The 27,609-nt window shown below is 42.9% G+C and overlaps 2 protein-coding genes across 2 annotated transcripts; both read left to right on the top strand.

Moving 5' to 3' along the window:
* The first annotated feature begins 493 nt into the window (after nt 1–493).
* Nucleotides 494–22,206, top strand: LOC115109289 (SUMO-activating enzyme subunit 2). Its single transcript, XM_029634042.2, has 17 exons — nt 494–727; nt 1,279–1,362; nt 1,998–2,068; nt 2,153–2,217; nt 2,350–2,450; nt 2,572–2,693; nt 5,086–5,153; nt 5,305–5,426; nt 5,557–5,656; nt 7,784–7,932; nt 8,073–8,166; nt 8,747–8,859; nt 9,129–9,284; nt 9,543–9,639; nt 20,875–20,980; nt 21,087–21,226; nt 21,448–22,206. The coding sequence occupies exons 1-17, from the start codon at nt 587–589 to the stop codon at nt 21,651–21,653; spliced, it is 1,935 nt and encodes a 644-aa protein (XP_029489902.1). The 5' UTR covers nt 494–586; the 3' UTR covers nt 21,654–22,206.
* A 2,695-nt stretch (nt 22,207–24,901) lies between these two features.
* On the top strand, nt 24,902–27,010 carry LOC115108889 (SUMO-activating enzyme subunit 2-like). The gene is made up of 3 exons (XM_029633449.2): nt 24,902–25,075; nt 25,182–25,319; nt 25,541–27,010. Exons 1-3 carry the CDS (start codon nt 24,942–24,944, stop codon nt 25,548–25,550), a joined length of 282 nt encoding a protein of 93 aa, XP_029489309.1. The 5' UTR covers nt 24,902–24,941; the 3' UTR covers nt 25,551–27,010.
* The last annotated feature ends 599 nt before the right edge of the window (nt 27,011–27,609 follow it).

Genomic DNA, 27,609 nt, shown 5'->3' with positions numbered 1-27,609 from the left:
GCTGAACCAATCCGGAGATCCGATCTTCCTAGGGTCAACCTACTTTCTGTGACGTATATAAGAGCTGTGCTGACTGTTTACGCTCTCTGCCTGCCGTTCCACACGAACTAACGGAAGAGCCGTAATTACGTTGTAATACATATTTTCACTCTGAATAAACTGTTTACTTGTCATAAAATTTACCACTTAGTCTGAATCGATCCTTGACCGGCTCACCCATCTACATATCCAATTGCTAACACTAGCTATATCATCTTGAACTAGCTATATCATCAAAACTGGTATCCCACAATATTTTCCCACCCACATAGTGAGAAAGGCAGAAACAAAGCCTATTTTGGTCATGGTTTTGGTGTGTAGTTCAGCACTGTACTGTCTGTCAAAGGAAACTCAACGAACTCAACTCAAAAGCCTAAACCTCGCCTGTCCAGAAGGCGGCACTATAGGCAGAGTGTTTGATCAGTCTTTGTGCGCTTATATCGAAGGGCCCCCTTATCGGAGTGAGGAGGTGGTGCCTGCTGCTAGCCACATAGCTAGCTCCTCTCTCTTCTGGTCTACTGCAGTTTCTGTATTTTTCTGATCAACAATGGTACAACTAGTGGGGTCTCTCCGAAAAGAGCTCGCTGATTCCTTATCCGCTTGCCGGGTGCTGGTGGTCGGAGCTGGAGGAATTGGTTGCGAGCTCTTGAAAAATCTTGTACTCACCGGCTTCAAAAATATAGAAGTGGTAAGTCGTGCAGGGGGCGGACATTTGCTGGGTCTTTGTGCAGCCTACAGGCTGAAGTGTGAAAGGCCTGGCATGCTAGCTAGTCTGAAATAAGTGTATATATTAGAACATTTTCACATGAGCCTGGCTATATGTAAGTGGTGGAGTTAGCAATGTAGTTATATAGCTAGCTAGTTACGTGCATGTATATAAAAACACACAACATTTAGGTCACTTCGTCCAGAATTTCAATTGCGCGCCATGTTGTCCCGACCTCTTTGTGGTCTGCTAACGTTAGCTAGACAATGCTAAGCTGTCCATACCGGTATGCTTGAAGGCTAATTAGCTAGCTGCTAGCAATGCTGGTGATTTGTGATAAGCAATGTAAACTACAATGCAGCTAGCTAGATATATAATAACGTACGGTAGGTAGGTAGCTAACGTTATACAGTTTGTAGCAAAGTCTTTCATACCACGTCCAACTTTTTTGTGAACCTGTCTTGATCTTATTAATTGCAATTTTTGTATCAGTAATTGTGTTTTAACTTCGATTTGCTGTGTCTCTTTTATAGATTGATCTGGACACTATTGATGTGAGCAACCTGAACAGACAGTTCCTGTTCCAGAAGAAACATGTGGGAAAGTCCAAGGCGCAGGTAGGGGACAGATGCTTTGTTGTTCTTTCACAAACATGAGATCACTTGGTCTTGCATTCTAAAATACACTGAGTTTACAAAACATTAGGAACACCTTCCTAATATTAAGTTGTACCCCCTTTTGCCCTGAGGCTGTTCAGTCACAATTCGTCGGGGCATTGGACTCTACAAGGTGTCAAGCATTCCATAGGGATGCAGGACCTTGTTGACTCCAATGCTTTCCACAGTTGTGTCAAGTTGGCTGGATGTCATTTGGATTGTGGACCATTCTTGATATACACTGGAAACTGTTGTGTGAAAAACCCGGCAGCGTTGCAGTTCTTGACACACTCAAACAGGTGCGCCTGGCACCTATAACCATAGCCAATTCAAAGGCACTTAAATATGTTTTCTTGCCCATTCACTCTCTGAATGGCACACATACACAATTCATGTCTCAAAGCTTAAAGATCCTTCATTCACCTGTCTCTTCCTCTTCATTTACACTGATTTTGAAGTGGATTAAAGAAGTGACATCAATAAGGGATCATCGCTTTCACCTGGAAAGAGTAGATGTTCCTAATGTTTTGTACACTCAGTGTATGCTGTACACAATCTAAATACTATTTGTGAACTTACGGCTGTCTGTCTTGCAGGTGGCAAAAGAGAGTGTGCTCCAATTCTGTCCCACTGCCAACATTACAGCCTATCATGACAGCATCATGAAGTAAGTCAACTTGTGTTGTGAGTTGCTGGTGTGAGAACTTAGTCCTTGATCCTGTTTAATGTTTGGTATGTTTGTCCTTCACAGCCCAGAGTACAATGTGGAATTCTTCAGGAACTTCATGCTTGTCATGAATGCTTTGGACAATCGAGGTATAGTAATATCTACTTCCCCCTAATTACACCCGCTTTCCCTACCCCTAGTCTGTCTGTAGAGTACGTTTGGTATCTTTTCCCTGGTGTGGTCCTGGTCTTAGCGCCAGCTGAATCTTTTCTTCCTTGCAGCGGCTCGTAACCATGTGAACAGGATGTGTCTTGCAGCTGACATTCCCCTTATTGAGAGTGGCACAGCTGGCTACCTTGGGCAGGTGACCGTTATTAAGAAGGTAAGACCCGGATGAAAACAACCTGTGGATGCCAATTAGAAGCATGGACATGTTCAGTGCAGTGGAAATTCATTAGATACAGAGTGAAATAATCACCTCTCCTTGACTTCCCACACTATAGGGTCTTACTGAGTGTTATGAGTGTCAGCCCAAACCCACACAGAAAACCTTCCCTGGTTGTACCATTCGCAACACCCCCTCTGAGCCTATACACTGCATTGTGTGGGCCAAGTACCTGTTCAAGTAAGTGTTGTTGAAGTGCTTTTTAAAATGTATTTTTTATTTATATCACCTTTATTTAACCAGGTAGGCCAGTTGAGAACAAGTTCTCATTTACAACTGCGACCTGGCCAAGATAAAGCAAAGCAGTGCGACAGAGTTACACATTGAATAAACAAATGTACAGTCAATAACACAATAGAAAATTCTGTATACAGTATCTGCAAATGAGGTAAGAAGGTAAGGCAATAAATAGGCCAATAGTGGCGAAGTAATTACAATTTAGCAATTTACACTGGAGTGATATATGTGCAGATGAGGATTTGCAAGTAGAAATACTGGTGTGCAAAAGAGCAGAAAAACAAATATGGGGATGAGGTAGGTAGTTGGTTGGATGGGCTGTGTACAGCTGCAGCGATCGGTAAGCTGCTCTGACAGCTGACGTTCCAGTTAGTGAGGAAGATAAGAATCTCCAGCTTCGGTGATTTTTGCAATTAATTCCAGTTATTGGCAGCAGAGAACTGGAAGGAAAGGTGGCTAAATAGGTGTTGGCTTTGGGGATGACCGGTGAAATATACCTGCTGGAGCACGTGCTACGGGTGGGTGTTGCTATGGTGACCAGTGAGCTGAGATAAGGTGGAACTTTACCTAGCAAAGACTTATAGATGACCTGGAGCCAGTGGGTTTGGCAACGAATATGTAGTGACGGCCAGCCGATGAGAGCATACAGGTCGCAGTGGTGGGTAGTATATGGGGCTTTGGTGACAAAACGGATGGCACTGTGATAGACTGCATCCAATTTGCTGAGTAGAGTGTTCGAGGCTATTTTGTAAATGACATCGTCGAGGATCGGTAGGATAGTCAGTTTTATGGGGATATGTTTGGCAGCATGAGTGAAGGAGGCTTTGTTCGAAATAGGAAGCCGATTCTATATTTTAATTTTGGATTGGAGATGCTTAATATGAGTCTGGAAGGAGAGTTTACAGTCTAGCCAGACACCTAGGTATTTATAGTTGTCCACATATTCTAAGTCAGAACCGTCTAGAGTAGTGATGCTGGGTGAGCGGGTGCGGCCAGCGATTGGTTGAAGAGCATGCCTTTCATTTTACTAGCATTTAAGAGCAGTTGGAGGCCATGGAAGGAGTGTTGTTAGGGCATTGAAGCTTGTTTGGAGGTTTGTTAAATAGTGTCCAAAGAAGAACCCCCATAGACTGCCAGAGGTCTGTACAACAGGCCCTCCGATTTGACACACTGAACTCTATCTGAGAAGTAGTTCGTGAACCAGGCGAGGAAGTCATTAGAGAAACCAAGGCTGTTGAGCCTGCCGATAAGAATGTGGTGATTGACAGAGTCGAAAGCATTGGCCAGGTCGATGAAGACGGCTGCACAGTACTGTCTTTTATCGATGGCGGTTATGTCGTTTAGGACCTTGAGCGTGGCTGAGGTGCACCCGTGACCAGCTCGGAAACTAGATTGCATAGCGGAGAAGGTACGGTGGGATTTGAAATGGTCGGTGATCTGTTTGTTCACTTGGCTTTCGAAGACTTCAGAAAGGGAGGGCAGGATGGATATAGGTATGTAACAGTTTGGGTCTGGAGTGTCTTCCCCTTTGAAGAGGGGATGACTGCAGCCGCTTTCCAATCTTTAGGAATCTCAGACGATACGAAAGAGTTGTTGAACAGACTAGTGCTGGCAGATAATTTTAGGAAGAGAGGGTCCACATTGTCTAGCCCAGCTGATTTGTTGGGATCCAGATTTTGCAGCTCTTTCAGAACATCAGCTGTCTGAATTTGGGTGAAGGAGAAGCCGGGGGGGGGGCTTGGGCCAGTTGCTGCGGAGGGTGCAGAGCTGTTGGCCGGGGCTGGGGTAGCCAGGTGGAAAGCATGGCCAGCCATAGAGAAATGCTTAATGAAATTCTCAATTATTGTGGATTTATCAGTGGTGACAGTGTTTCCTAGTCTCAGTGCAGTGGGCAGCTGGGAGGAGGTACTCTTATTCCCCATGGACTTTACAGTGCCCCAAAACTGTTTGGACTTAGTGCTGCAGGATGCAAATTTCTGTTTGCTTTCCTAACTGACTGTGTTTATTGGTTCCCGACTTCCCTGAAAAGTTGCATATCGCGGTAGGTATATTTAATTCGAAATGGGGAAAAAAGGGATTTGAATTGTACACAAAACCCCAGAAAAATATTGAATATTTACATGGGCCGAAAACAAACGCGTCTTACTGCTGCGCCATCTTGGAAGATAACTTTTATGTATCTCACTAGTTGTAAACCAATGAGGAATAGGTTGTGATTGTTATCTTCATCCTAAGTGAGTGTTGGTGTTGCTTGCAGAGATATGTTTTATTGCTGGGAGGTTGAGATTAAGCCCATGATAATGACAATCCGGTTTTATTTTAATCTCCACCTCAGCCAGCTCTTTGGAGAGGAGGATGCAGATCAGGAGGTGTCCCCTGACACCGCTGACCCAGAGCTTTCATGTGAGTAGAGCGCAACACTAGAGAATTCTAATACTGCCACCTCCCTGCCCTCCATAGACCAGAGGGGTGAGATGCACTGACACGTATGCAGTAAAAGGCTGCTGTGTACACACACTGGTTTTCATTGAGGTCTCTTGTCTCCTTTTCTCAGGGAACCCTGCAGACACTGAAGCCCGGGCCACAGCGTCTGATCAGGATGGAGACATCAAACGGGTGTCCACCAAGGACTGGGCACGATCCACAGGCTACGACGCAGTCAAACTCTTCAACAAGGTAGGCTTTAGTGTGAACAAGCATTCACTAAAGGACTGCTTAAGTGAAAGTGTCCCCTTGTCTTGTTGTCAACAAGCTTATTAGCCCCTTGACTTTGGCTAATAGCCATTTGCTTTGTGTGGTCCTCCAGCTTTTCAAAGATGACATCCAGTACCTCCTGACCATGGACAAGCTGTGGAAGAAGAGGAAAGCACCACTCCCTCTGGATTGGCTTGAGATTCAGAAACTTGGTAAGAAATTAGCATCCTACACTGAACAAAAAATATAAACGCATTGTGTATTATGTTGGTCCCATGTTTCATGAGCAGAAATCAAATGAAAGCTTATTTCTCTCAAATTTTGTGCACAAATTTGTTTAAATCTGTTAGTGAGAATTTCTCCTTTGCCAAGATAACCCATCCACCTGACAGGTGTGGCATATCAAGAAGCTGATTAAACAGCATGATCATTACACAGGTGCACCATGTGCTAGGAACAATAAAAGGCCTCTCTAAAATGTGCAGTTTTGTCACAAATGCCACAGAAGTCTCAAATTGAGGGATTATGCAATCGGCATACTGACTGAAGGAATGCCTACCAGCTCTGTTGCCAGAGATTTTAATGTTAATTTCTCTACCATAAGCCGTCTCCAACGTCGTTTTAGATAATTTGGCAGTACGTCCAACTCGCCTCACAGCGGCAGCCCACGTGCATGGCGTCGTGTGGGAGAGCGATTTGCAGATGTTACGAGTGCTCTACGTGCCATGTAAAAAAGCTAACGTTTAAGTTCCTTGCTCAGAACATGAGAACATATGAAAGCTGGTGGTTCAATATTCCCAGTTAAGAAGTTTTAGGTTGTAGTTATTCTAGGAATTATAGGACTATTTCTCTCTATACCATTTGTATTTCATATACCTTTGACTATTGGATGTTCTAATAGACACTTTAGTATTTCCAGCCTAATCTCAGGAGTTGACCGGCTTGAAGTCATTAACAGCGCTGTGATGCAAGCATTGCTAAGAGCTGCTGACAAATGCATTAAAGTTTGAACGAATGCTTACGAGCCTGCTGCCGCCTACCACTGCTCAGTCAGACTGCTCTATCAAATCATAGACTTAATTATAATATAATATTATAATTGTGGTCAAATCCGGAAATACTAATTTCGTAAACAAAGCGTTTATTCTCAATGAAATACGGAACCGTTCCGTATTTTATGAAACGGGCAGCAACCCTAAGTCTAAATATTGCTGTTACATTGCACAACCTTCAATGTTATGTCATAATTATGTAATACTCTGGCAAATTAGTTCACAGTTCGCAACGAGCCCGACGGCCCAAACTGTTGTATTTAACCTGTCTCTGAATGAACTCACGAGAAGTGACACAATTTCCCTACTTAATATTTTCTGTTAACATGAATTTCTTTTAACTAAATATGCAGGTTTAAAATATATATACACTTGTGTATTGATTTTAAGAAAGGCATTGATGTTTATGGTTAGGTATATTCGTGCAACGATTGTGCTTTTTTTCATGAATGCGCTTTAGTTTAATCATCACCCGTTTGGTGAAGTAGGCTGTGATTCGATGATAAATTAACAGGCACCACATTGATTATATGCAATGCAGGACAAGCTAGTTAAACTAGTAATATCATCAACCATGTGTAGTTAACTAGTGATTATGTTAAGATTGATTGTTTTTTATACGATAAGTTTAATGCTAGCAGCTTACATTGGCTCCTTGCTGCACTCGCGTAACAGTTGGTCGGCCTGCCACGCAGTTTCCTCGTGGAATGCAATGTAATCGGCCATATTCAGCATCCAAAAATGCGGATGACCGATTGTCATGAACTTGAAATCAGCCATGCCGATTTAATCGGTCGAATTATACTCTGGATTGACGTGTACGACAGCGTTTTCCAGTTCCCGCCAATATCCAGCAACTAAGCACACCCATTGAAGAGGAGTGGGACCACAGGCCACAATCAACAGCTTGATCAACTCTGTGAAGGAGATGTCGAACTGTTTGAGGCAAATGGGGATCACACTAGATACTGACTGGTTTTCTGATCGATGCCCCTACATTAAAACGTTTTTAACAGGTATCTGACCAACAAATGCATGTCTGTATTCCCAGTCATGTGAAATCCATAGATTAGGGCCTAATTTATTTATTTCAAATGACTGATTTCCTTTATATGAACTGTAACTCAGTAAAATCTTTGAAATGGTTGAGTTTATATTTTTGTTCAGTATATATTATATTGCTCCAAGCTTCTGGAGAGTGCAGTGGACCAATTTGATTTAGAAGATTTGTTGTGGTAGTTTAGTTTTGTCATTGTCTCTCTCTCTCTCTTTCTGGTTGTGCGATAGCGTGTCCCCAGGAGGTGACTGGGACGGGACTGAAGGACCAACAGGTGTTGGGTGTGGCAGGTTACTCCCAGCTCTTCTCCCGCAGCGTGGAAACCCTGCGCTCCATGCTGGCTGACAAAGGGGATGGAGCAGAACTTGTGTGGGACAAGGTGAGGACCTAAGGATGGGACATTGCAGAATCAACACTGCCCCACTGGAACAAAATATTGTGGTGGAGATAGAAAATAGACCTGGGAAGATTATGCTCTTTTGGCATTGCATTTGAGTAACATTTTCCTCCTTTTGCTAGGATGACCCTCCAGCGATGGACTTTGTGACAGCAGCCGCCAACTTGCGCATGCACATCTTTAGCATGAACATGAAGAGCCGTTTTGACATCAAGTGTGGGTATTTTGGGTGAAAGATGTCGAGCTGTTAAGTTCTTATTGTGACAATTTATTATTGATACAGATTCATACAATTGATTTTACTTTCTTGCTTTAAAGTTCCAATGCTGCTGTTTTTTTTATCTTGATATCAAATAATTTCTGCTTACCAATTAAGAACAATTAAGTACCTTACTGTGATTGTTAGTTTTGAATTAAAACGGTCAATTTCTCAAGCAAGAATATGGCTAGGACTGTATGGGAGTGGTCTGAGTGGGCAGGGGGAAACTGAAAACTATATGTTATTGGCTGAGAGGTTTGGAACTCTTTGTTATTGGTCTGTTAACTAATGTACCACTTGATGTCACAAGGCAGGCCAAAACTCCATCCCACCAAAACAGGCAGAAATTGTAGGCAGTCTTTTCAAACAGCTCTTACACTAAAAAGAGCATGATCATTTTCATAATTTCACAGTATTATTCCACCTTCATATTGTGGAAATGTATATAAATCATGTTTTTGACTGCACTGGGCATTTAAATGTTTCTAAGTCTGATACCTATGAAGGTGTTTTGATTTTGTAAATTGTTCCTTGCAGCCATGGCAGGAAACATCATCCCAGCAATCGCCACAACCAATGCAGTCATTGCTGGCCTCATTGTGCTGGAGGCTCTGAAGATCCTGTCTGGAGATGTGGAGCAGTGTCGCACGGTGAGAAATCAGGAGTGATCCCTTCTACTCTTAGAGGGTGGTACTCTACCTTTGATCATCTGCCCCTAGTCTGCACATTCGGGGAAGCTTTGACAGTATGAATGCGGCACTATTTTCAAAATTCAGCATATCACTTACTTGGCCCAGCATTTCATTCACTAATTGTAGCCATGATGTTTGTAAATAATTTAATAGATTATGAATGTTTGGTGTATGCCTACTGTGCTCTGAAACATTTTCCAATGTTCCTTCCTGTATGGTCTTCTTAGATCTTCCTGAACAAGCAGCCTAACCCCAGGAAAAAGCTGCTTGTTCCATGTGCTTTGGACCCACCCAGTGCCAACTGTTATGTGTGCGCCAGCAAGCCAGAGGTTACAGTCAAACTGAATGTGCACAAAACTCTTGTGCTGGCCCTTCAAGACAAGGTAATGTATGCCTCTCTGGCTCCTGTATGCATGTGACCATGCTTGCAATCAGACTGATAAAGACAAACACACAGACTGGTACGGACATTTTTGACCATAGAGGCAGAGATGAAGCCAGATGGATATTGACTGCTTAGAGAGTTGCATGTTGATCTATACAACACCAAACTGGTTTGCTTGTTTGTTGCAACCACCACAACACAGTGAAAAGTGATCAGCATATCTGTGTTCCGCTAAAGATTCTTGTTTCTTTGTTAGATATTAAAGGAGAAGTTTGGGATGGTGGCGCCAGATGTGCAGATCGAGGATGGGAAAGGGACAATCCTCATCTCCTCTGAGGAGGGTGAAACTGAAGGTATAAGACAATCACAGAATAATATCAGACTGTTCCCAAGGAGACCAGTAGAGGATGCCAACCTGTTCCCATGGTGACTGTAGGCCTTGACATTAACATTTTTAGCCACTTTACAAATAAAATGCATTACTATCTTTTTTTAACCTCGAGAATCAGACAAAAAGGTAGGCTAGCTACACACTGCTTATTGGCTTCTTTGCATAGTCAAGCCTACACTCTGCCTCTTTAAGGCTCTCCTGAAAAATGGTTGGCCACCCTTCGTAGCCTATAAAATAATGCAACATTACAAGTAAAACCAAATACGTTTTTGGTTTATAAAATAATTCCGTCCGGGGCTTGAAATTAAGGGTGTCCCATTGTCCCTGGGACGATAAACAATGTCTACGGTTCAAAATACAACCACTGCACATGTAAAAATAAAAAAATCACATTTTATTGGTCACATACACTTATTTAGCTGATGTTATTGCGGGAGTAGCAAAAATCCGAAAAGCAATGAGTTCGGTGCAACAGATCAGACTGTTTAGCTTACAATGTTGATCAAGTAAAAAAAAACATTTCACCTTTATTTAACCAGGTAGGCAAGTTGAGAACAAGTTCTCATTTACAACTGCGACCTGGCCAAGACAAAGCAAAGCAGTTAGACACATACAACAACACGGAGTTACACATGGAGTAAACAAACATACAGTAGAAAAATAAGTCTATATACAATGTGAGCAAATGAGGTGAGATAAGGGAGGTAAAGGCAAAAAAAGGCCATGGTGGCGAAGTAGATACAATATAGCAAGTAAAACACTGGAATGGTAGATTTGCAGTGGAGGAATGTGCAAAGTAGAGAGAGAAATAATGGGGTGCAAAGGAGCAAAATAAATACAGTAGGGGGAGAGGTAGTTTGTGCTAAATTATAGATGGGCTATGTGCAGTAATCCGTGAGCTGCTCTGACAGCTGGTGCTTAAAGCTAGTGAGGGAGATAAGTGTTTCTAGTTTCAGAGATGTTTGTAGTTCGTTCCAGTCATTGGCAGCAGAGAACTGGAAGGAGAGGTGGTCAAAGGAAGAATTGGTTTTGGGGGTGACCAGAGAGATATACCTGCTGGAGCGCGTGCTATAGGTGGGTGCTGCTATGGTGACCAGTAAGCTGAGATAAGGGGGACTTTACCTAGCAGGGTCTTGTAGATTGCCTGGAGCCAGTGGGTTTGGCGACGAGTATGAAGCGAGGGCCAGCCAACGAGAGCGTACAGGTCGCAGTGGTGGTTAGTATATGGTGCTTTGGTGACAAAACGGATTGCACTGTGATAGACTGCATCCAATTTATTGAGTAGGGTATTGGAGGCTATTTTGTAAATGACATCGCCAAAGTCGAGGATCTGTAGGATGGTCAGTTTTACAAGGGTATGTTTGGCAACATTAACCAGGGCGGTGCCACTCCTGAGTGGTGCAGCGGTCTACTGCACTGCATCTCAGTGCAAGAGTTAAAGGTTCAATTCAAAAAATTGAGAAACTGTTTATCCACGTGACCTTCAGACAAGGTGACTGAACATGTTGTTTGATGCAAGAAACCACTTTACAATATAAAATGCATCATTATTCCCATACCATTATTACAGTGAATCAGACATTATTCTACCCTCTGCCTATTGGCCACTTAGCTTATTCAAGCCTGTCTCAAAATACGTTGCCCCTTTAAGACAAAAAAAAGCTCTTTACCTGAATGACGTTTCAAAGAGGTCTTGAAATGCACACGTTTGTGCTCTTTTTGGAATCAGTCACTCCCCATTGCTAACTACAAATTATCTATAACTGGGCTAATAACTCACTAACTAGCGAAGGATATGAACAAATGTACACACATCCCTACATGAAGCTCTTGCTTTGATCTCAAAACAAGTGCATCTATTCTCGACTGCTGATGCTGCAAAAAGTCCAGTTCAAAGTGAATGGCACAGATCTATATATGGCAATGGTCTAATCCTGAATGCTGATTGGTGAAAACAGAATTCCCAGCCGGTGTCTATTCCACAAGTTCCCACCGGCTAAATCTGACGTTAAAATGCCTATTTACTCTGTTCCATCTGACTGCACAATCCACTGTCTCATCAGCCCAGCCAGACAATTTATAAACTTGATATCTACTATAAAAAGCATCTAGACATTATCTCCCATTTCTTTTAGACTAACATTTTAGTTTTCAACAGAGGAGATTTGTATTAACCGACATTTGCAACATTGTCTCAATATAGAATTTCAATCTTCAGCATTCCCATAGTAATGAACGTGTCGGGACGAGACAGTCCGGTAGCGTTTCTCAGCCAGTTGAAATCATGAATCAGCTGGCATCATTTTTGTATTTATACAAAGAAATGTCAATTGAAAAAAGGTGAATCGACACGCAGCTAGTTTGCAGTCTTTCCAGCTTCCGTTTGAAGTGATTGTGTTAGCTGTGTTGTTGATTAGCTCCTCTGAACAACAGTGTCCTAACGAGTGAGCACATTTTCTATGCCAGACGAAATCGTGCCTCATTAGCTCATTGTTATGAATGTATCCAAATAAATGTCACTGGAAAACAGCTTAAACGAATGCAAATGCGGATAAGAACATTGCCAGCCAGTATGGCAATGGAACATTTATAACGAACGACTGAGTCGTGTCCATAGATACAGAACAAAATGACTGAATGACTTGGTCGTGTCTCTAGCAACCGAACCAATAGAACGAACGACTAGCCGGTTGGGTAGCAACCCTAGATTTGTGTCGGGACTATATCTTTTCGAAGGATGAAATGGTATGAATAAATCAATCAAAACCTTTTAAATTAAAATATGGCAATCATTATTTGAATATGTTGGTAACCTGTTTGTATAAAAGTGATAATGTTCTCGACTTTTTCAGGACCCTGTCTTTCAAAGATAATTTGTAAAAATCCAAGTAAATTCACAGATCTTCATTGTAAAGGGTTTAAACAATGTTCCCATGCTTGTTCAATGAACCATAAACAATTCATGAACATGCATTTGTGGAATGGTCATTAAGACACTAACAGCTTACAGACGGTAGGCAATTAAGTTCACAGTTATGAAAACTTAGGACACTGAAGAGGCCTTTCTACTGACTCTGAAAAACACCAAAAGAAAGATACCCAGGGTCCCTGCTCATCTGTGTGAACGTGCCAGGCATGCTGCAAGGGGGCATGAGGACTGCAGATGTGGCCAGGGCAATAAATTGCAACATCTGTACTGTGAGACGCCGAAGACAGCACTACAGGGAGACGGAACGGACAGCTGATCGTCCTCGCAGTGGCAGACCACGTAACAACACCTGCACCGGATCGGGACATCCGAACATCCTGTAACTGTCCCGCAGGTGTGATGGCAACAACAACTGCCTGAGTTACACCAGGAACGCACAATCCCTCCATCAGTTCTCAGACTGTCCGCAATAGGCTGAGAGAGGCTGGACTGAGGGCTTGTAGGCCTGTTGTAAGGCAGGTCCTCACCAGACATCACCGGCAACAACGTTGCCTATGGGCACAAACCCACCATCGCTGGACCAGACAGGACTGGCAAAAAGTGCTCTTAACTGACGAGTCGCGGTTTTGTCTCACTGGGGGTGCTGGTAGGATTTGCATTTATCGTCGAAGGAATGAGCGTTACACCGAGGCCTGTCCTCTGGAGCGGGATCGATTTGGAGGTGGAGGGTCCGTCATGGTCATGTGGTACCCTTCCTGCAGGCTCATCCTGACATGACCCTCCAGCATGACAATTCCACCAGCCATACTGCTCGTTCTGTGCGTGATTTCCTGCAAGACAGGAATGTCAGTGCTCTGCCATGGCCAGTGAAGAGCCCGGCTCTCTATCCCATTGAGCACGTCTGGGACCTGTTGGATTGGAGTGTGAGGGCTAGGACCATTTCCCCCCAAGAAATGTCCGGGAACTTGCAGGTGCCTTGGTGGAAGAGTGGGGTAACATCTCACAGCAAGAACTGGCAAATCTGGTGCAGTCCATGAGGAGGAGATGCACTGCAGTACTTAATTCAGCTGGTGGCCACACCAGATTGACTGTTACTTTTGACCCTCCCCCTTTGTTTAGGGACACATTATTCCATTTCTGTTAGTCACGTGTCTGTGGAACTTGTTCAGTTTGTCTCAGTTGTTGAATCTTATGTTCATACAAGTTTACTGAAAATAAACGCAGTTGACAGTGAGAGGATGTTTCTTTTTTTGCTGAGTTTAGCTTATTGGCCATTCAGATTCACATGGAGGGATTTATTTCATAATAAGCTTAAACTTGTCATTCAATGTTTCTATAGGCTATTGATGATCTCTCATTAGTCCTCTGGCTACCTTACATTTTTAGGCTATTCAAACTACTTTGTGATGTAACTCAGCTAGCATTCAGCATTCATTGTTTGATCAGGAGAACGGCATGCATGCATAAAACGATGAAAGCATAGCCTAACCCAAAGTCATATTCAAAGCCTATCGAATGGCGAGAGAGACGGGAATATAGCCTACGTTTTTTTAAATGCCTAGCCACAAGATGGTTAAGGACTGTCCGTATTTACAGTGCCTTCAGAAAGTATTCATACACCTTGACTTATTCTACATTTGTGTTACAGCCTGAATACATTACATTTACATTTAAGTCATTTAGCAGACGCTCTTATCCAGAGCGACTTACAAATTGGTGCGTTCACCTTAAGACATCCAGTGGAACAGCCACTTTACAATAGTGCATCTAAATCTTTTAAGGGGGGGGGGGGGGGTGAGAAGGATTACTTTATCCTATCCTAGGTATTCCTGAAAGAGGTGGGGTTTCAGGTGTCTCCGGAAGGTGGTGATTGACTCCGCTGTCCTGGCATCGTGAGGGAGTTTGTTCCACCATTGGGGGCCAGAGCAGCGAACAGAATACAAAATTGATTAAATGTTTTTTTAAATCTAACCCATCTACACACAATACCCCATAGTGACTAAGTGTAAACATGTCTTTAGACATTTCTACACATTGAAAATGAAATACAGAAATCTTATTTACATTGGTATTCACACCCCTTTGCTATGTCACTCCAAATGAGGTCAAGGGCATCCGATTTCCGTTGATCAGCCTTGAGATGCCAATGCAACTAAATTGGAGTCCACCTGTGGCCAATTCAATTGCGTGGACATGATTTAGAAAAACACCTGTCTATATAAGGTCACACAGTTTGACATTCCTGCAGTCAGCATGCCCATTGCACGCTCCCTCAACTTGAGTTGCCTTTTATTGTCCCCAGCACAAGATGCTGTTTAATCGACTTCTTTATGTCAGGTGGATGGATAATCTTGGCAAAGGAGAAATGCTCACTAACAGGGATGTAAACAAACTTATGCACAACATTTTAGAGAAATAAGCTTTTGTGCGCATGAAACATTTATGGGATCTTTTTTTTTCGCTCATGAAAGATGGGACCAACACTTACATGTTGCGGTTCATATTTTTGTTCAATATATTTGGCCTGAATGCAAAGCGCCGTCTGGGGAGAACTAGGCCACAGCTCATCACCCGTCGAATATAATCCCTACCATGAAGCATGGTGGTTGCAGCATCATGCTATGGGGATGCTTTTCAGCGGTAGGAACTGTGGGACTGGTAAGGATAGAAGGAACATGAATGGAGCCAAATACAGGCAAATCCTAGATGAGAACCTGCTTCAGAGTGCAAACGACCTTCGGTTGGGCGAATGAGCCCAAGCATACAGCCAAAGCAATGCTGGAATGGCATCAGAACAAGAATGTGAAATTACTTGTGGTCCAATCAAAACCCAGACTTATGTGGAAAGAGTTGAATAATGCTGTTCACTGGAAGAATGGGAGAAAATCCCCAAATTCAGATGTGCATAGCTGATACAGACACCCAAGACGGCTCAAGGCTGTTGCTTTTGCAAAATATAGACTCGGGTGTGACTACTTATGTAATAGAGATAATTAATTTTCAATACATTTGCTAACATTTGTAAAAACATGTTTTCACCTTGTCATTATGGGTTATTATGTATAGATGGGTGAGAGAGAAATATTTTTAATCCATTTTGATCATACGTACTGCATTGAATAGCCCCCGCGATATGCAACTTTTCAGTTAAGTCAGGAACCAACATACACAGTCAGTTAGGAAAGTTAAGGCTAGCTTTTTCAAACAGAAATTTGCATCCTGTAGCACTAAGTCCAAAAAGTTCTGGGACACTAAAGTCCATGGAGAATAAGAGCAGCACTTCCCAGCTGCCCACTGCACTGAGGCTAGGAAACCCTGTCACCACCGATAAATCCGTGATAGAGAATTTCAATAAGCATTTTTCTACGGCTGGCTATGCTTTCCACCTGGCTACCCCAGTCAACAGCCCTGCACCCCTCACTGCAACTTGCCCTGGCCCCCCCATTTCTCCTTCACCCAAATAGAGATAGCAGAGGTTCTGAAAGAGCTGTAAAATCTGGACCCCTACAAATCAGCAAGGCTGGACAATCTGGACCCTCTCTTCCTAAAATTATCTGCCGAAATTGTTGCAACCCCTATTACTAGCTTGTTCAACCTCTCGAATCGTCTGAGATCCCCAAAGATTGGAAGGGGGAGACACTCTAGACCCAAACTGCTACAGACATATCTATCCTCCCCTGTCTTTCTAAGGCAGTGGTTCTTAACCTGGGTTCGATCGAACCCCAGGGGTTCGGTGAGTCAGTCTCAGGGGTTCGGCGGAGGTCAAGACACACATCGGACTGATATGATTCGTGATGACACGCCCCGCTTGGCCATCATTGGCTGCAGATGATCACACTACATCGCTTGGCCTATCTGTGCTGCAGGGAATTTGGTCCGTTCAGTAGTCGACTTGTGACTGTCGTGATGGTACGTCTTGTGATTTCTTTCTTAATATTTTAATCCCTTCATACTTACTATGTCGAGCAAAAAAAGAAAGTGGTCGGACGAATATGTACAATATGGATTCACATGTATAACGGAACGTGATGGGAGTCAGCATCCTAACTGCATGATTTGCAATGCCAAGTTGAGCAATTCTAGTCTAGCACCAGCAAAACTAAGAGAACACTTCCTTAAGCTGCATAGAGATGGAAAATACAAGAACGCAACGCTCGCTGAATTCAAGGTGAAGAGAGACAGATTCGATGAAAAGGCTACTCTGCCTGTTCTCGGCTTTGTACCTATCAACAAACAGATCCTCACAGCATCGTATGAAGTTGCGAAACACTCATAAAACCAGCTGTGTTGAAGATGGCGAATATCATGCTGGGAAAAGAGGCTGAAGTTAAGTTATCCCAAATTCCTCTTTCAAATGACACCATCAGCGACAGAATAGAGGACATGAGCAAAGACATCTTTGCTCAAGTAGTTGCAGATCTGATTTCAAGCCCGGCAAAATTCAGCCTTCAACTCGACGAGACCACAGACGTTTCCAATCTAAGCCAGCTTGCTGTATTCGTGCGCTATGTGAAAGACGACGTGATAAAGGAAGATTTTTTATTTTGTAAGCCTCTTACAACAACAACTAAGGCAGCCAATGTGAAGAAACTGGTGGATGACTTCTTCAAAGACAGCAATCTTTCGTGGGATATGGTTTCTGCAGTTTGTTCGGACGGAGCTCCAGTCATGCAGGGAAGAAAGTCTGGTTTTGGTGCGCTAGTGAAAGCCGATGCACCACACATCATTATTACGCATTGTATTCTGCACAGGCATGCGTTGGCAACAAAAACCTTGCCTCCAAAACTGGCAGAACTATTAAAAATTGTAGTGGAATGCGTGAACTATGTGCGAACTAGTGCTCTGAGGCACCGCATCTTCAGTGAGCTGTGTAAAGAAATGGGCTCTGAATTCGAGGTACTTCTGTACCATTCTAACGTTCGGTGGTTATCCCGGGGACAGGTGCTGAATCATGTTTTTGCCGTGCGTGTGGAATTAGCCCTGTTTTTGCAAGAGCACCAACATTGTCATGCAGATTGCTACAAAAATTCTGAGTTCATTCTCATTTTAGCGTACATGGCTGATATCTGCGCAGCTCTCAATCATCTCAATCAAAAGATGCAGGACGGTGGAGTCAACATCATCGAAGCGGAGGAAAACCTGAAGGCTTTTCAAAAAAAGCTACCGTTATGGAAACGACGAACAGAGAACGACAACTTCGCAAACTTTCCCCTGCTGGACGACTGTGTCAGTAAGATCAAAGATGTATCTGGAATCGGAGACATTTCTGTACCCGCGGAACTGAAGCAAGCAATTGCCACACACTTAGATGAGCTTGCAAAGTCTCTCGACGGATACTTCCCTACAAGAGAGTCATATCCAGCATGGGTGAGACAGCCGTTCACGTTTAGTGTTGAGACAACAGATGTCAATGATGAATACCTCAATGAAATCAGCAGAGCCAGGTTCAACAGCAACTCTTCAGAACAACAACACTTTCAACGTTTTGGTGTCAACAAATGGTAACGTACCCTGTTATTGCTAAGAAAGCTCTGGAGATTTTCATACCGTTTGTTACAATATATCTTTGCGAGCAATCCTTTTCGAGGATGCTGGACATAAAAACGAAGAAAAGGAACAGACTTTGTTGCGAAAATGACATGAGAGTGGCACTTGCCAGGGTGAAGCCGCGCATTTCTGAACTGGTCTTTGAAAGGCAACAGCAGAAGTCACACTGATTTGCAGTAAATATTCATTATTATGTTTTTGTTTTTGTGTGAAAATCATGTTTTGATGATTTTGTTCTTTGAACACAGTGATGTTGATGCACGGTTCATTTTGTGCACCAGTAAAATATATACCTATGTTTTGAATTTGAAAAAATCATATTTTATTTTTCCAATTAAGAAGGGTTCGGTGAATGCGCATATGAAACTGGTGGGGTTCAGTACCTCCAACAAGGTTAAGAACCACTGTTCTAAGGTCTTTGAAAACCAAGTTAAACAAACAGATCACCGACCATTTCGAATCCCACCGTACCTTCTCCGCTATGCAATCTGGTTTCCGAGATGGTCATGGGTGCACCTCAGCCACGCTCAAGGTCCTAAACGACATAACCGCCATCTATTAAAGACAGTACTGTGCAGCTGTATTCATCGACCTGTCCAAGGCTTTCGACTCTCAATCACCACATTCTTATCGACAGACGCAACAGCCTTGGTTTCTCAAATGACTGCCTCGCCTGGTTCACCAACTACTTCCCTGACCCTGTTCAGTGTGTCAAATTGGAGAGCCTGTTGTCCGGACCTCTGGCAGTCTATGGGGGTGCCACAGGGTTCAATCCTTGGGCCGACTCTTTCCTCTGTATTCATCAATGATGTCGCTCTTGCTGCTGGTGATTGTCTGATCCATCTATACGCAGACGACACCATTCTGTATACTTCTGGCCCTTCTTTGGACACTGAGTTAATTAACCTACAAACGAGCTTCAATGCCATACAACTCTCCTTCCGTGGCCTCCAACTGCTCTTAAATGCAAACTAAATGCATGCTCTTCAACTGATCGCTGCCCACACCTACCCACCCGTCCAGCATCACTACCCTGGACGGTTCTGACTTAGGTATTTGTAGTTGTCCACATATTCTAGGTGTCTGGTTAGACTGTAAACTCTTCTTCCAGACTCACATTAAGCATCTCCAATCCAAAATTAAATCTAGAATCGGCTTCCTATTTCGCAACAAAGCATCCTTCACTCATATTGCTAAACATAACCCCGTAAAACTGACTATCCTACCGATCCTTGACTTCGGCGATGTCATTTACAAAATGGCCTCCAACACTCTACTCAGCAAATTGGATGCAGTCTATCACAGTACCATCCGTTTTGTCACCAAAGCCCCATATCATACCCACCACTGCGACCTGTATGCTCTCGTTGGCTGGCCCTCACTTTATATCCCTCGCCAAACCCACTGGCCCCAGGTCATCTGTAAGTCGTTGCTAGGTAAAGCCCCGCCTTATCTCAGCTCGCTGGTCACCATAGCAGCACCCACATCACGCACTCCAACAGGTATATTTCACTGGTCACCCGCAAAACTAATTCCTCCTTCAGCCGCCTTTCCTTACAGTTCTCTGCTGCCAATGACTGCAACGAACTGCAAATTATCACTGAAGCTGGAGACTCGTATCTCGCTCACTAGCTTTAAGCACCAGCTGTCAGAGCAGCTCACAGATCACTGCACCTGTACATAGCCAATCTGTAAATAGCCCATCCAACTACCTCATCACCATATTGTTATTTATTTGATTTATTTTGCTCCTTTGTACCCCAGTATCGCTACTTGCACACTGATCTTCTGCACATCTATCACCCCAGTGTAATTTCGCTACTATGGCCTATTTATTGCCCCCCCCTTATCCTACCTCATTTGCACACACTGTATATAGACTTTATTGTATTATTGACTGTATTTTTGTTTACTCCATGTGTAACTTTTGTTATTTGTGTCGTACTGCTTTGCTTTATTTTGGTCAGGTCGAAGTTGTAAATGAGAACTTGTTCTTAACTAGCCTACCTGGTTAAATGAAGGTTAAATAAATCAAATAAAAACAACAAAATGTGGAATAAGTCATGCGGCATGAATACTTTCTGAAGGCACTGTATAAAAATTAAAATTGGTTTAGGCCGTAAGGCCCAAGCATCCGACAGCGAGAGGGGGGAGAGACAATATTTTCTGAATGGCCAATTCGCGCTGCTTTGGTGTACTACTCTGCTCTGTCTAGCCTACATTCCTCTTGCATTCTGTATACCATATTTATTGAAGCAGGCCAGCCTTTATTAATATGAAGCCTTTCATAAAACAAGATTATAGCAAATAGGAGTAGACAAATTACTCAATGTCACCGAGCTGCCCTGCCCGACTCCGTTATTTATTGCACGGCGCTAGTCAAGTTCAAATACGCTAAACCAGGGGTCTCAACCCTGTTCCTGGAGAGCCACTGTCCCTTTCTCTCCAACCCCAGTTGTAACTAACCTGGTACAGGTTATCAACCAAGTATTAGGGTTGGCGTAAAAACCTACAGGACGGTAACTCTCCAGAAACAGGGTTGGAGACCCCTGGGCAAAAACGTTGTTTGTCACATCAATGTTGTCACCATTGGCAATGGCTGTCGATCATCGTCGATAGACGATACTATCATAATATCGCTAAATCCTGTATTGTACTCAACGGTATACTCTTATCATCAGGTATACATATTTATGATCATGCACCATTCTCTTCTTATAGCAAACAACAGCAAGTTTCTGTCTGACTTTGGGATACGACATGGTAGCCGTCTGCAAGTGGATGACTTTCTGCAGGATTACACACTCCTGGTTAACGTGATTCACTGGTAAGAGAGGATGTATTTATCTGTGCTGTATAGGCCTTTGCATTTGCATGACTAATCCAAATTTGTTTCCTTAACGTAAATGTATTTCTGCGCTTGTCTGTAAAAGTGAGGACTTGGAGAAGGATGTGGAGTTTGAGGTGGTGGGTGACGCCCCTGACAAAGCCCCAACCCCACCCAGCGCACAAGAGGACAAGAATGTTGCCAACGGCAACAAAGACTCTGCAGAACCGTCCACCTCTTCCAAAGGTGAGCAAAACTGACATTGACTACAGAGATGGACTGTTTTAAACGGTCTAATAATCAAAATCCTGGTCAGAAGTCACCGGTCCTGTCCTTTAAATCATTTTGTTTATAGTACTGAGAATCATGTGTAGCTATGTTTATTTTGTAGCTGAACGTAAACTCTAAAATGGTACATGTCGATCGTCTCTCGTCTGACTTTCTCTCGATTTCCTTTCTTCTCTTAGCCCCTGCTGAGCAGGACGATGTTCTGATAGTTGATTCGGACGAGGAGGAGCCGTCCTCCAGCACTATGGATGTCCGCATGGAGTCAGGAGGCCACAAGAGGAAGCTCCATGATGCTGAGACAGGCGAGGCTTCAGCCAAGCGCCAACGCCTGGATCAGCCTTTGGCTGCTGATGAGGAAGATGATGACATCATTGCACTAGACTAGTATGTCTCTCCTGGCCCCTCCCCTCTTCAGAAGGATGAAACTCTGTGTTTGTGTTTTCATACGCTGTTCCTCTTACCAAACATGTGTAAATATAAATGTACAAAAACTGTTGTGTGCCAGTTTTTTTTATTTTGGTCCATCACAGATGGATAAAATACTTTTAGCTTTTTGTATTTTTTATAATGTATTTGTCATGTCACAAGTCAGGGTGTGGTTTGTAGGGAGACTGAAAGAAACATTTAATAGCAAATGTTTTTTCAGTGTATTTCATCCAGTAAACTTACACCTCCATTGAAGGAATGTAAAAAAAAGTGATCAAACCCAATCATTTCTTTGAGTCAAGCGTTGACTGAATTTTCTTTGTAATTGTTAACCATTGACCACTTGCAGGGTGAGTTGCTTTGTCACAGCTGGTTAAAAAAGAAATTGTTCTGGAGTTTGTTACTTTATTTATAAATCTTTCATGTGGTTTATAGTTGGAGCCATCATATCCAGGCCTCAACCTCCCTTTGGACCAAATAGATAACGACACAATAAACACTTACACATCTAATGACCCCAAAATTGTTTTCTTAAGCTTTAGCATACACATCATTACTGGTATACAGTATTTGTTTGAAACATCAGTACTTTGGCTTGTTTTTACTGGACACCACCAAATTTCAATTTGCTCACTTATTTGTGGTGCTTTTTTGGGGGTGGGGGGGACTATGAAGCCCTTTCATTGCTTGGTTTTGGTTTGACAATAAATTCTGTTTTTGCCACAGTTGTCTTCTAAAGGGTTCAGACTGAGAAAAGGCCTCATTATAGCAATTACAATTTTGCCGAAAGAGCAAATGAGTTTCATAACGTCCCTTTAATGTTTGTCTTCCAACGTCCTTGGACTGAAGGAAAAACATTTTTCAGAGCAAATATTTTGTAACTGAAGGTGTGTGTAGGGATTAAAGTCCTGTCAGTAAATGGAGTACACAAAAGCCATAACATAAGCATGTTTACAATAAACATGACATTCCTAAGGAGCTTTAGCTGAACATATTCTCAGTCCCATAGTAGCACAATGTTTGCAAGACTTCCATGTTATTCAAAATAACCTCATCCAATAATTTACATTACATCAGAATAGAACATTTGGGCTGCATGTCAGAGCAGAAACTATACCATGAAGTCCAAGGAACTGAGATATAATTATGCTGGGGCATATATCTGGGAAACTATTTCTAGTGTTGAAAGTTTCCAAGAGCACAGTGGCTGTCCAACCAAACTGAGCAACCGGGCATTGATGGACTTTGGCCAGGAACCCAATTTAAATAAGTTCACTGGGCCCTAAATCTATGGATTTCACATGAATGGACAGGGGCACTGCCATGGGTGAGCCTAGGAGGGCATAGGCCCAGCCACTGGGGAGCCAGGTCCAGCCAATCAGAATGAGTTTTTCCCCACAAAAGGGCTTTAATTACAGATAGAAATACTCCTCAGTTTCATCAGCTGTCCGGGTGGCTGGTTTCAGATGATCCCGCAGGTGAAGAAGCCAGATGTGGAGGTCCTGGGCTGGAGTTACATGGTCTGCAGTTGGATGTTATGCCAAATTCTATAAAATGATGGAGGTGGCATATGGTTGAAAAATGAACATTCACTTATCTGGCAACAGCTCTGGTGGACATTCCTGCAGTCAGCAGGCCTATTGCACACTCCCTCAACTTGAGACATCTGTGTCATTGTGTTGTGACAAAACGGCACATTTTAGAGTTGCCTTTTATTGTCCCCAGCACAAGATGCATCTGTGTAATGATCATGCTGTTTAATCGACTTATTGATATGTCAGGGGGATGGATTGTCTAGGCTCACTGACAGGGATGTAAACCAATTCATGCACAACATTCTAAAGAAATAAGCTTGTTTGTGAGCATAGAACATTTCTGGGATCTTTTTTTTTAGCTCATGAAAGATGGGACCAACATGTTGTGTTTCATATTTTTGTTCAATATATTTGGCCTGAATGCAAAGCGCCGTCTGGGGAGAACTAGGCCACAGCTCATCACCCCTCGAATATAATCCCTACCGTGAAGCATGGTGGTTGCAGCATCATGCTATGGGGATGCTTTTCAGCGGTAGGAACTGTGGGACTGGTAAGGATAGAAGGAACATGAATGGAGCCAAATACAGGCAAATCCTAGATGAGAACCTGCTTCAGAGTGCAAACAACCTTCGGTTGGGCGAATGAGCCCAAGCATACAGCCAAAGCAATGCTGGAATGGCTTCAGAACAAGAATGTGAAAGTCCTTGAGTGGTCCAGCCAAAACCCAGACTTGAATCCTATTGAAAGTTTGTGGAAAGACTTGAAGAATGCTGTTCACCGGAAGAATGGGAGAAAATACCCAAATTCAGATGTGCAAAGCTGATACAGACATACCCAAGACGACTCAAGGCTGTAATCACCGACAAAGGTGCTTCTACAAAATATAGACTCGAGTGTGACTACTTATGTAATAGAGATATTTAATCTTCAATAAATTTGCTAACATTTCTAAAAACATGTTTTCACCTTGTCAGTATGGGTTATTATGTATAGATGGGTGAGAGGGAAAAAATCTATTTAATCCATTTTGAATTCGGGCTGTAAACAACAAAATGTGGAATAAGTCCAGGGGTATGAATACTTTCTGAAAGCACTGTGTATATATATATATATATATAACATGGTTTAGGCCGACAGCCCCAAGCATCCGACAGCGAGAGGGGGGAGAGACAATATTCTCTGAATGGCCAATTTGCGCTGCTTTGGTGTACTACTCTGCTCTGTCTAGCCTACATTCCTCTTGCGTTCTGTATAACATATTTATTGAAACAGGCCAGCCTTTATTAATATGAATCCTTTCATAAAACAAGATTATAGCAAATAGGAATAGACAAATTACTCAGAATGTCACCGAGCTGCCCTGCCCGACTCCGTTATTTATTGCGCGGCGCTAGTCAAATTCAAATACGCTAAACCAGGGGTCTCCAACCCTGTTCCTGGAGAGCCACTGTCATTTTCTCTCCAACCCCAGTTGTAACTAACCTGGTACAGGTTATCAACCAAGTATTAGGGTTGGTTTAAAAACCTTACAGGACGGTAACTCTCCAGAAACAGGGTTGGAGACCCCTGGGCAAAAAAGTTGTCTGTCACACAACAATATTGTCACCATTGGCAATGACTGTCGATCATCGTCGATATACGATACTATCATAATATCGCTAAACCCAAAATTGTACTCAACGGTATACTCTTATCATCAGGTATACATATTTATGATCATGCACCATTCTCTTCTTATAGCAAACAACAGCAAGTTTCTGTCTGACTTTGGGATACGACATGGTAGCCGTCTGCAAGTGGATGACTTTCTGCAGGATTACACACTCCTGGTTAACGTGATTCACTGGTAAGAGAGGATGTATTTATCTGTGCTGTATAGGCCTTTGCATTTGCATGACTAATCCAAATTTGTTTCCTTAACGTAAATGTATTTCTGCGCTTGTCTGTAAAAGTGAGGACTTGGAGAAGGATGTGGAGTTCGAGGTGGTGGGTGACGCCCCTGACAAAGCCCCAACCCCACCCAGCGTACAAGAGGACAAGAATGTTGCCAACGGCAACAAAGACTGCAGAACCGTCCACCTCTTCCAAAGGTGAGCAAAACTGACATTGACTACAGAGATGGACTGTTTTAAACGGTCTAATAATCAAAATCCTGGTCAGAAGTCACCGGTCCTGTCCTTTAAATCATTTTGTTTATAGTACTGAGAATCATGTGTAGCTATGTTTATTTTGTAGCTGAACGTAAACTCTAAAATGGTACATGTCGATCGTCTCTCGTCTGACTTTCTCTCGATTTCCTTTCTTCTCTTAGCCCCTGCTGAGCAGGACGATGTTCTGATAGTTGATTCGGACGAGGAGGAGCCGTCCTCCAGCACTATGGATGTCTGCATGGAGTCAGGAGGCCACAAGAGGAAGCTCCATGATGCTGATACAGGCAAGGCTTCAGCCAAGCGCCAACGCCTGGATCAGCTATACAGCTGGATCAGCTTTGTGGGCTATACTCAGCCTTGTCTCAGGATGGTAAGTTGGTGGTTGAAGATATCCCTCTAGTGGTGTAGGGGCTGTGCTTTGGCAAAGTGGGTGGGTTTATATCCTTCCTGTTTGGCCCTGTCCAGGGGTGTCCTCGGATGGGGCCACAGTGTCTCCTGACCCCTCCTGTCTCAGCCTCCAGTATTTATGCTGCAGTGGTTTATGTGTCGGGGGGCTAGGGTCAGTTTGTTATATCTGGAGTACTTCTCCTGTCCTATTCGGTGTCCTGTGTGAATTTAAGTGTGCTTTCTCTAATTCTCTCTTTCTTTCTCTCGGAGGACCTGAGCCCTAGGACCATGCCTCAGGACTGCCTGACATGATGACTCCTTGCTGTCCCCAGTCCACCTGGCCGTGCTGCTGCTCCAGTTTCAACTGTTCTGCCTTATTATTATTGGACCATGCCGGTCATTTATGAACATTTGAACATCTTGGCCATGTTGTTATAATCTCCACCCGGCACAGCCAGAAGAGGACTGGCCACCCCACATAGCCTGGTTCCTCTCTAGGTTTCTTCCTAGGTTTTGGCCTTTCTAGGGAGTTTTTCCTAGCCACCGTGCTTCTACACCTGCATTGCTTGCTGTTTGGGGTTTTAGGCTGGGTTTCTGTACAGCACTTTGAGATATCAGCTGATGTACGAAGGGCTATATAAATACATTTGATTTGATCAGCCTTTGGCTGCCGATGAGGAAGATGATGGCATCATTGCACTAGACTAGTATGTCTCTCCTGGCCCCTCCCCTCTTCAGAAGGATGAAACGCTGTTCCTCTTACCAAACATGTGTAAATATAACTGTACAAAACTGTTAAGTGTACCAGTTTTTTAAAATTTTGGTCCATCATAGGTGGATAAAATACTTTTAGCTTTTTGTATTTTTTATAATATATTTGTCATGTCACAAGTCAGGGTGTGGTTTTTGTAGGGAGACTGAAAGAAACATTTAATAGCAAATGTTTTTTCAGTGTATTTCATCCAGTAAACTTACACCTCCATTGAAGGAATGTAAAAAAAAGTGATCAAACCCAATCATTTCTTTGAGTCAAGCATTGACTGAATTTTCTTTGTAATTGTTAACCATTGACCACTTGCAGGGTGAGTTGCTTTGTCACAGCTGGTTAAAAAAGAAATTGTTCTGGAGTTTGTTACTTTATTTATAAATCTTTCATGTGGTTTATAGTTGGAGCCATCATATCCAGGCCTCAACCTCCCTTTGGACCAAATAGATAACGACACAATAAACACTTACACATCTAATGACCGCAAAATTGTTTTCTTAAGCTTTAGCATGCACATCATTACTGGTATACAGTATTTGTTTGAAACATCAGTACTTTGGCTTGTTTTTACTGGACACACCACCAAATTTCAATTTGCTCACTTATTTGTGGTGCTTTTTTGGGGGTGGAGGGGGGACTATGAAGCCCTTTCATTGCTTGGTTTTGGTTTGACAATAAATTATCTGTTTTTGCCACAGTTGTCTTCTAAAGGGTTCAGACTGAGAAAAGGCCTCATTATAGCAATTACAAGTTTGCCGAAAGAGCGAATGAGTTTCATAACATCCCTTTAATGTTTGTCTTCCAACGTCCTGGGACTGAAGGAAAAACATTTTTCAGAGCAAATATTTTCTAACTGAAGGTGTGTGTAGGGATTAAAGTCCAAAATAGTAATCTCAGCCCTGTCAGTAAATGGAGTACACAAGAAAAGCCATAACATAAGCATGTTTACAATAAACATGACATTCCTAAGGAGCTTTAGCTGAACATATTCTCAGTCCCATAGTAGCACAATGTTTGCACAACATTTGCAAGACTTCCATGTTATTCAAAATAACCTTATCCAATAATTTACATTAA

The sequence above is a fragment of the Oncorhynchus nerka genome, linkage group LG25, assembly GCF_034236695.1.
Source record: "Oncorhynchus nerka isolate Pitt River linkage group LG25, Oner_Uvic_2.0, whole genome shotgun sequence".
Lineage (NCBI taxonomy): Eukaryota > Metazoa > Chordata > Actinopteri > Salmoniformes > Salmonidae > Oncorhynchus > Oncorhynchus nerka.
The sequence above is the reverse complement of the archived record's forward strand: the minus strand, read 5'-3'. Positions and strand labels throughout refer to the sequence as shown.

Bases quoted from the DNA above. Each gene is read 5' to 3' on its own strand.
- LOC115109289 (XM_029634042.2), top strand. From the start codon at position 587: ATGGTACAACTAGTGGGGTCTCTCCGAAAAGAGCTCGCTGATTCCTTA. The intron at 5,154-5,304 runs GTGAGTAGAGCG...TCCTTTTCTCAG, and splicing joins CGCTGACCCAGAGCTTTCAT to GGAACCCTGCAGACACTGAA. The intron at 5,427-5,556 runs GTAGGCTTTAGT...GTGGTCCTCCAG, and splicing joins CAGTCAAACTCTTCAACAAG to CTTTTCAAAGATGACATCCA.
- LOC115108889 (XM_029633449.2), top strand. From the start codon at position 24,942: ATGATCATGCACCATTCTCTTCTTATAGCAAACAACAGCAAGTTTCTG. The intron at 25,076-25,181 runs GTAAGAGAGGAT...TGTCTGTAAAAG, and splicing joins CTGGTTAACGTGATTCACTG to TGAGGACTTGGAGAAGGATG.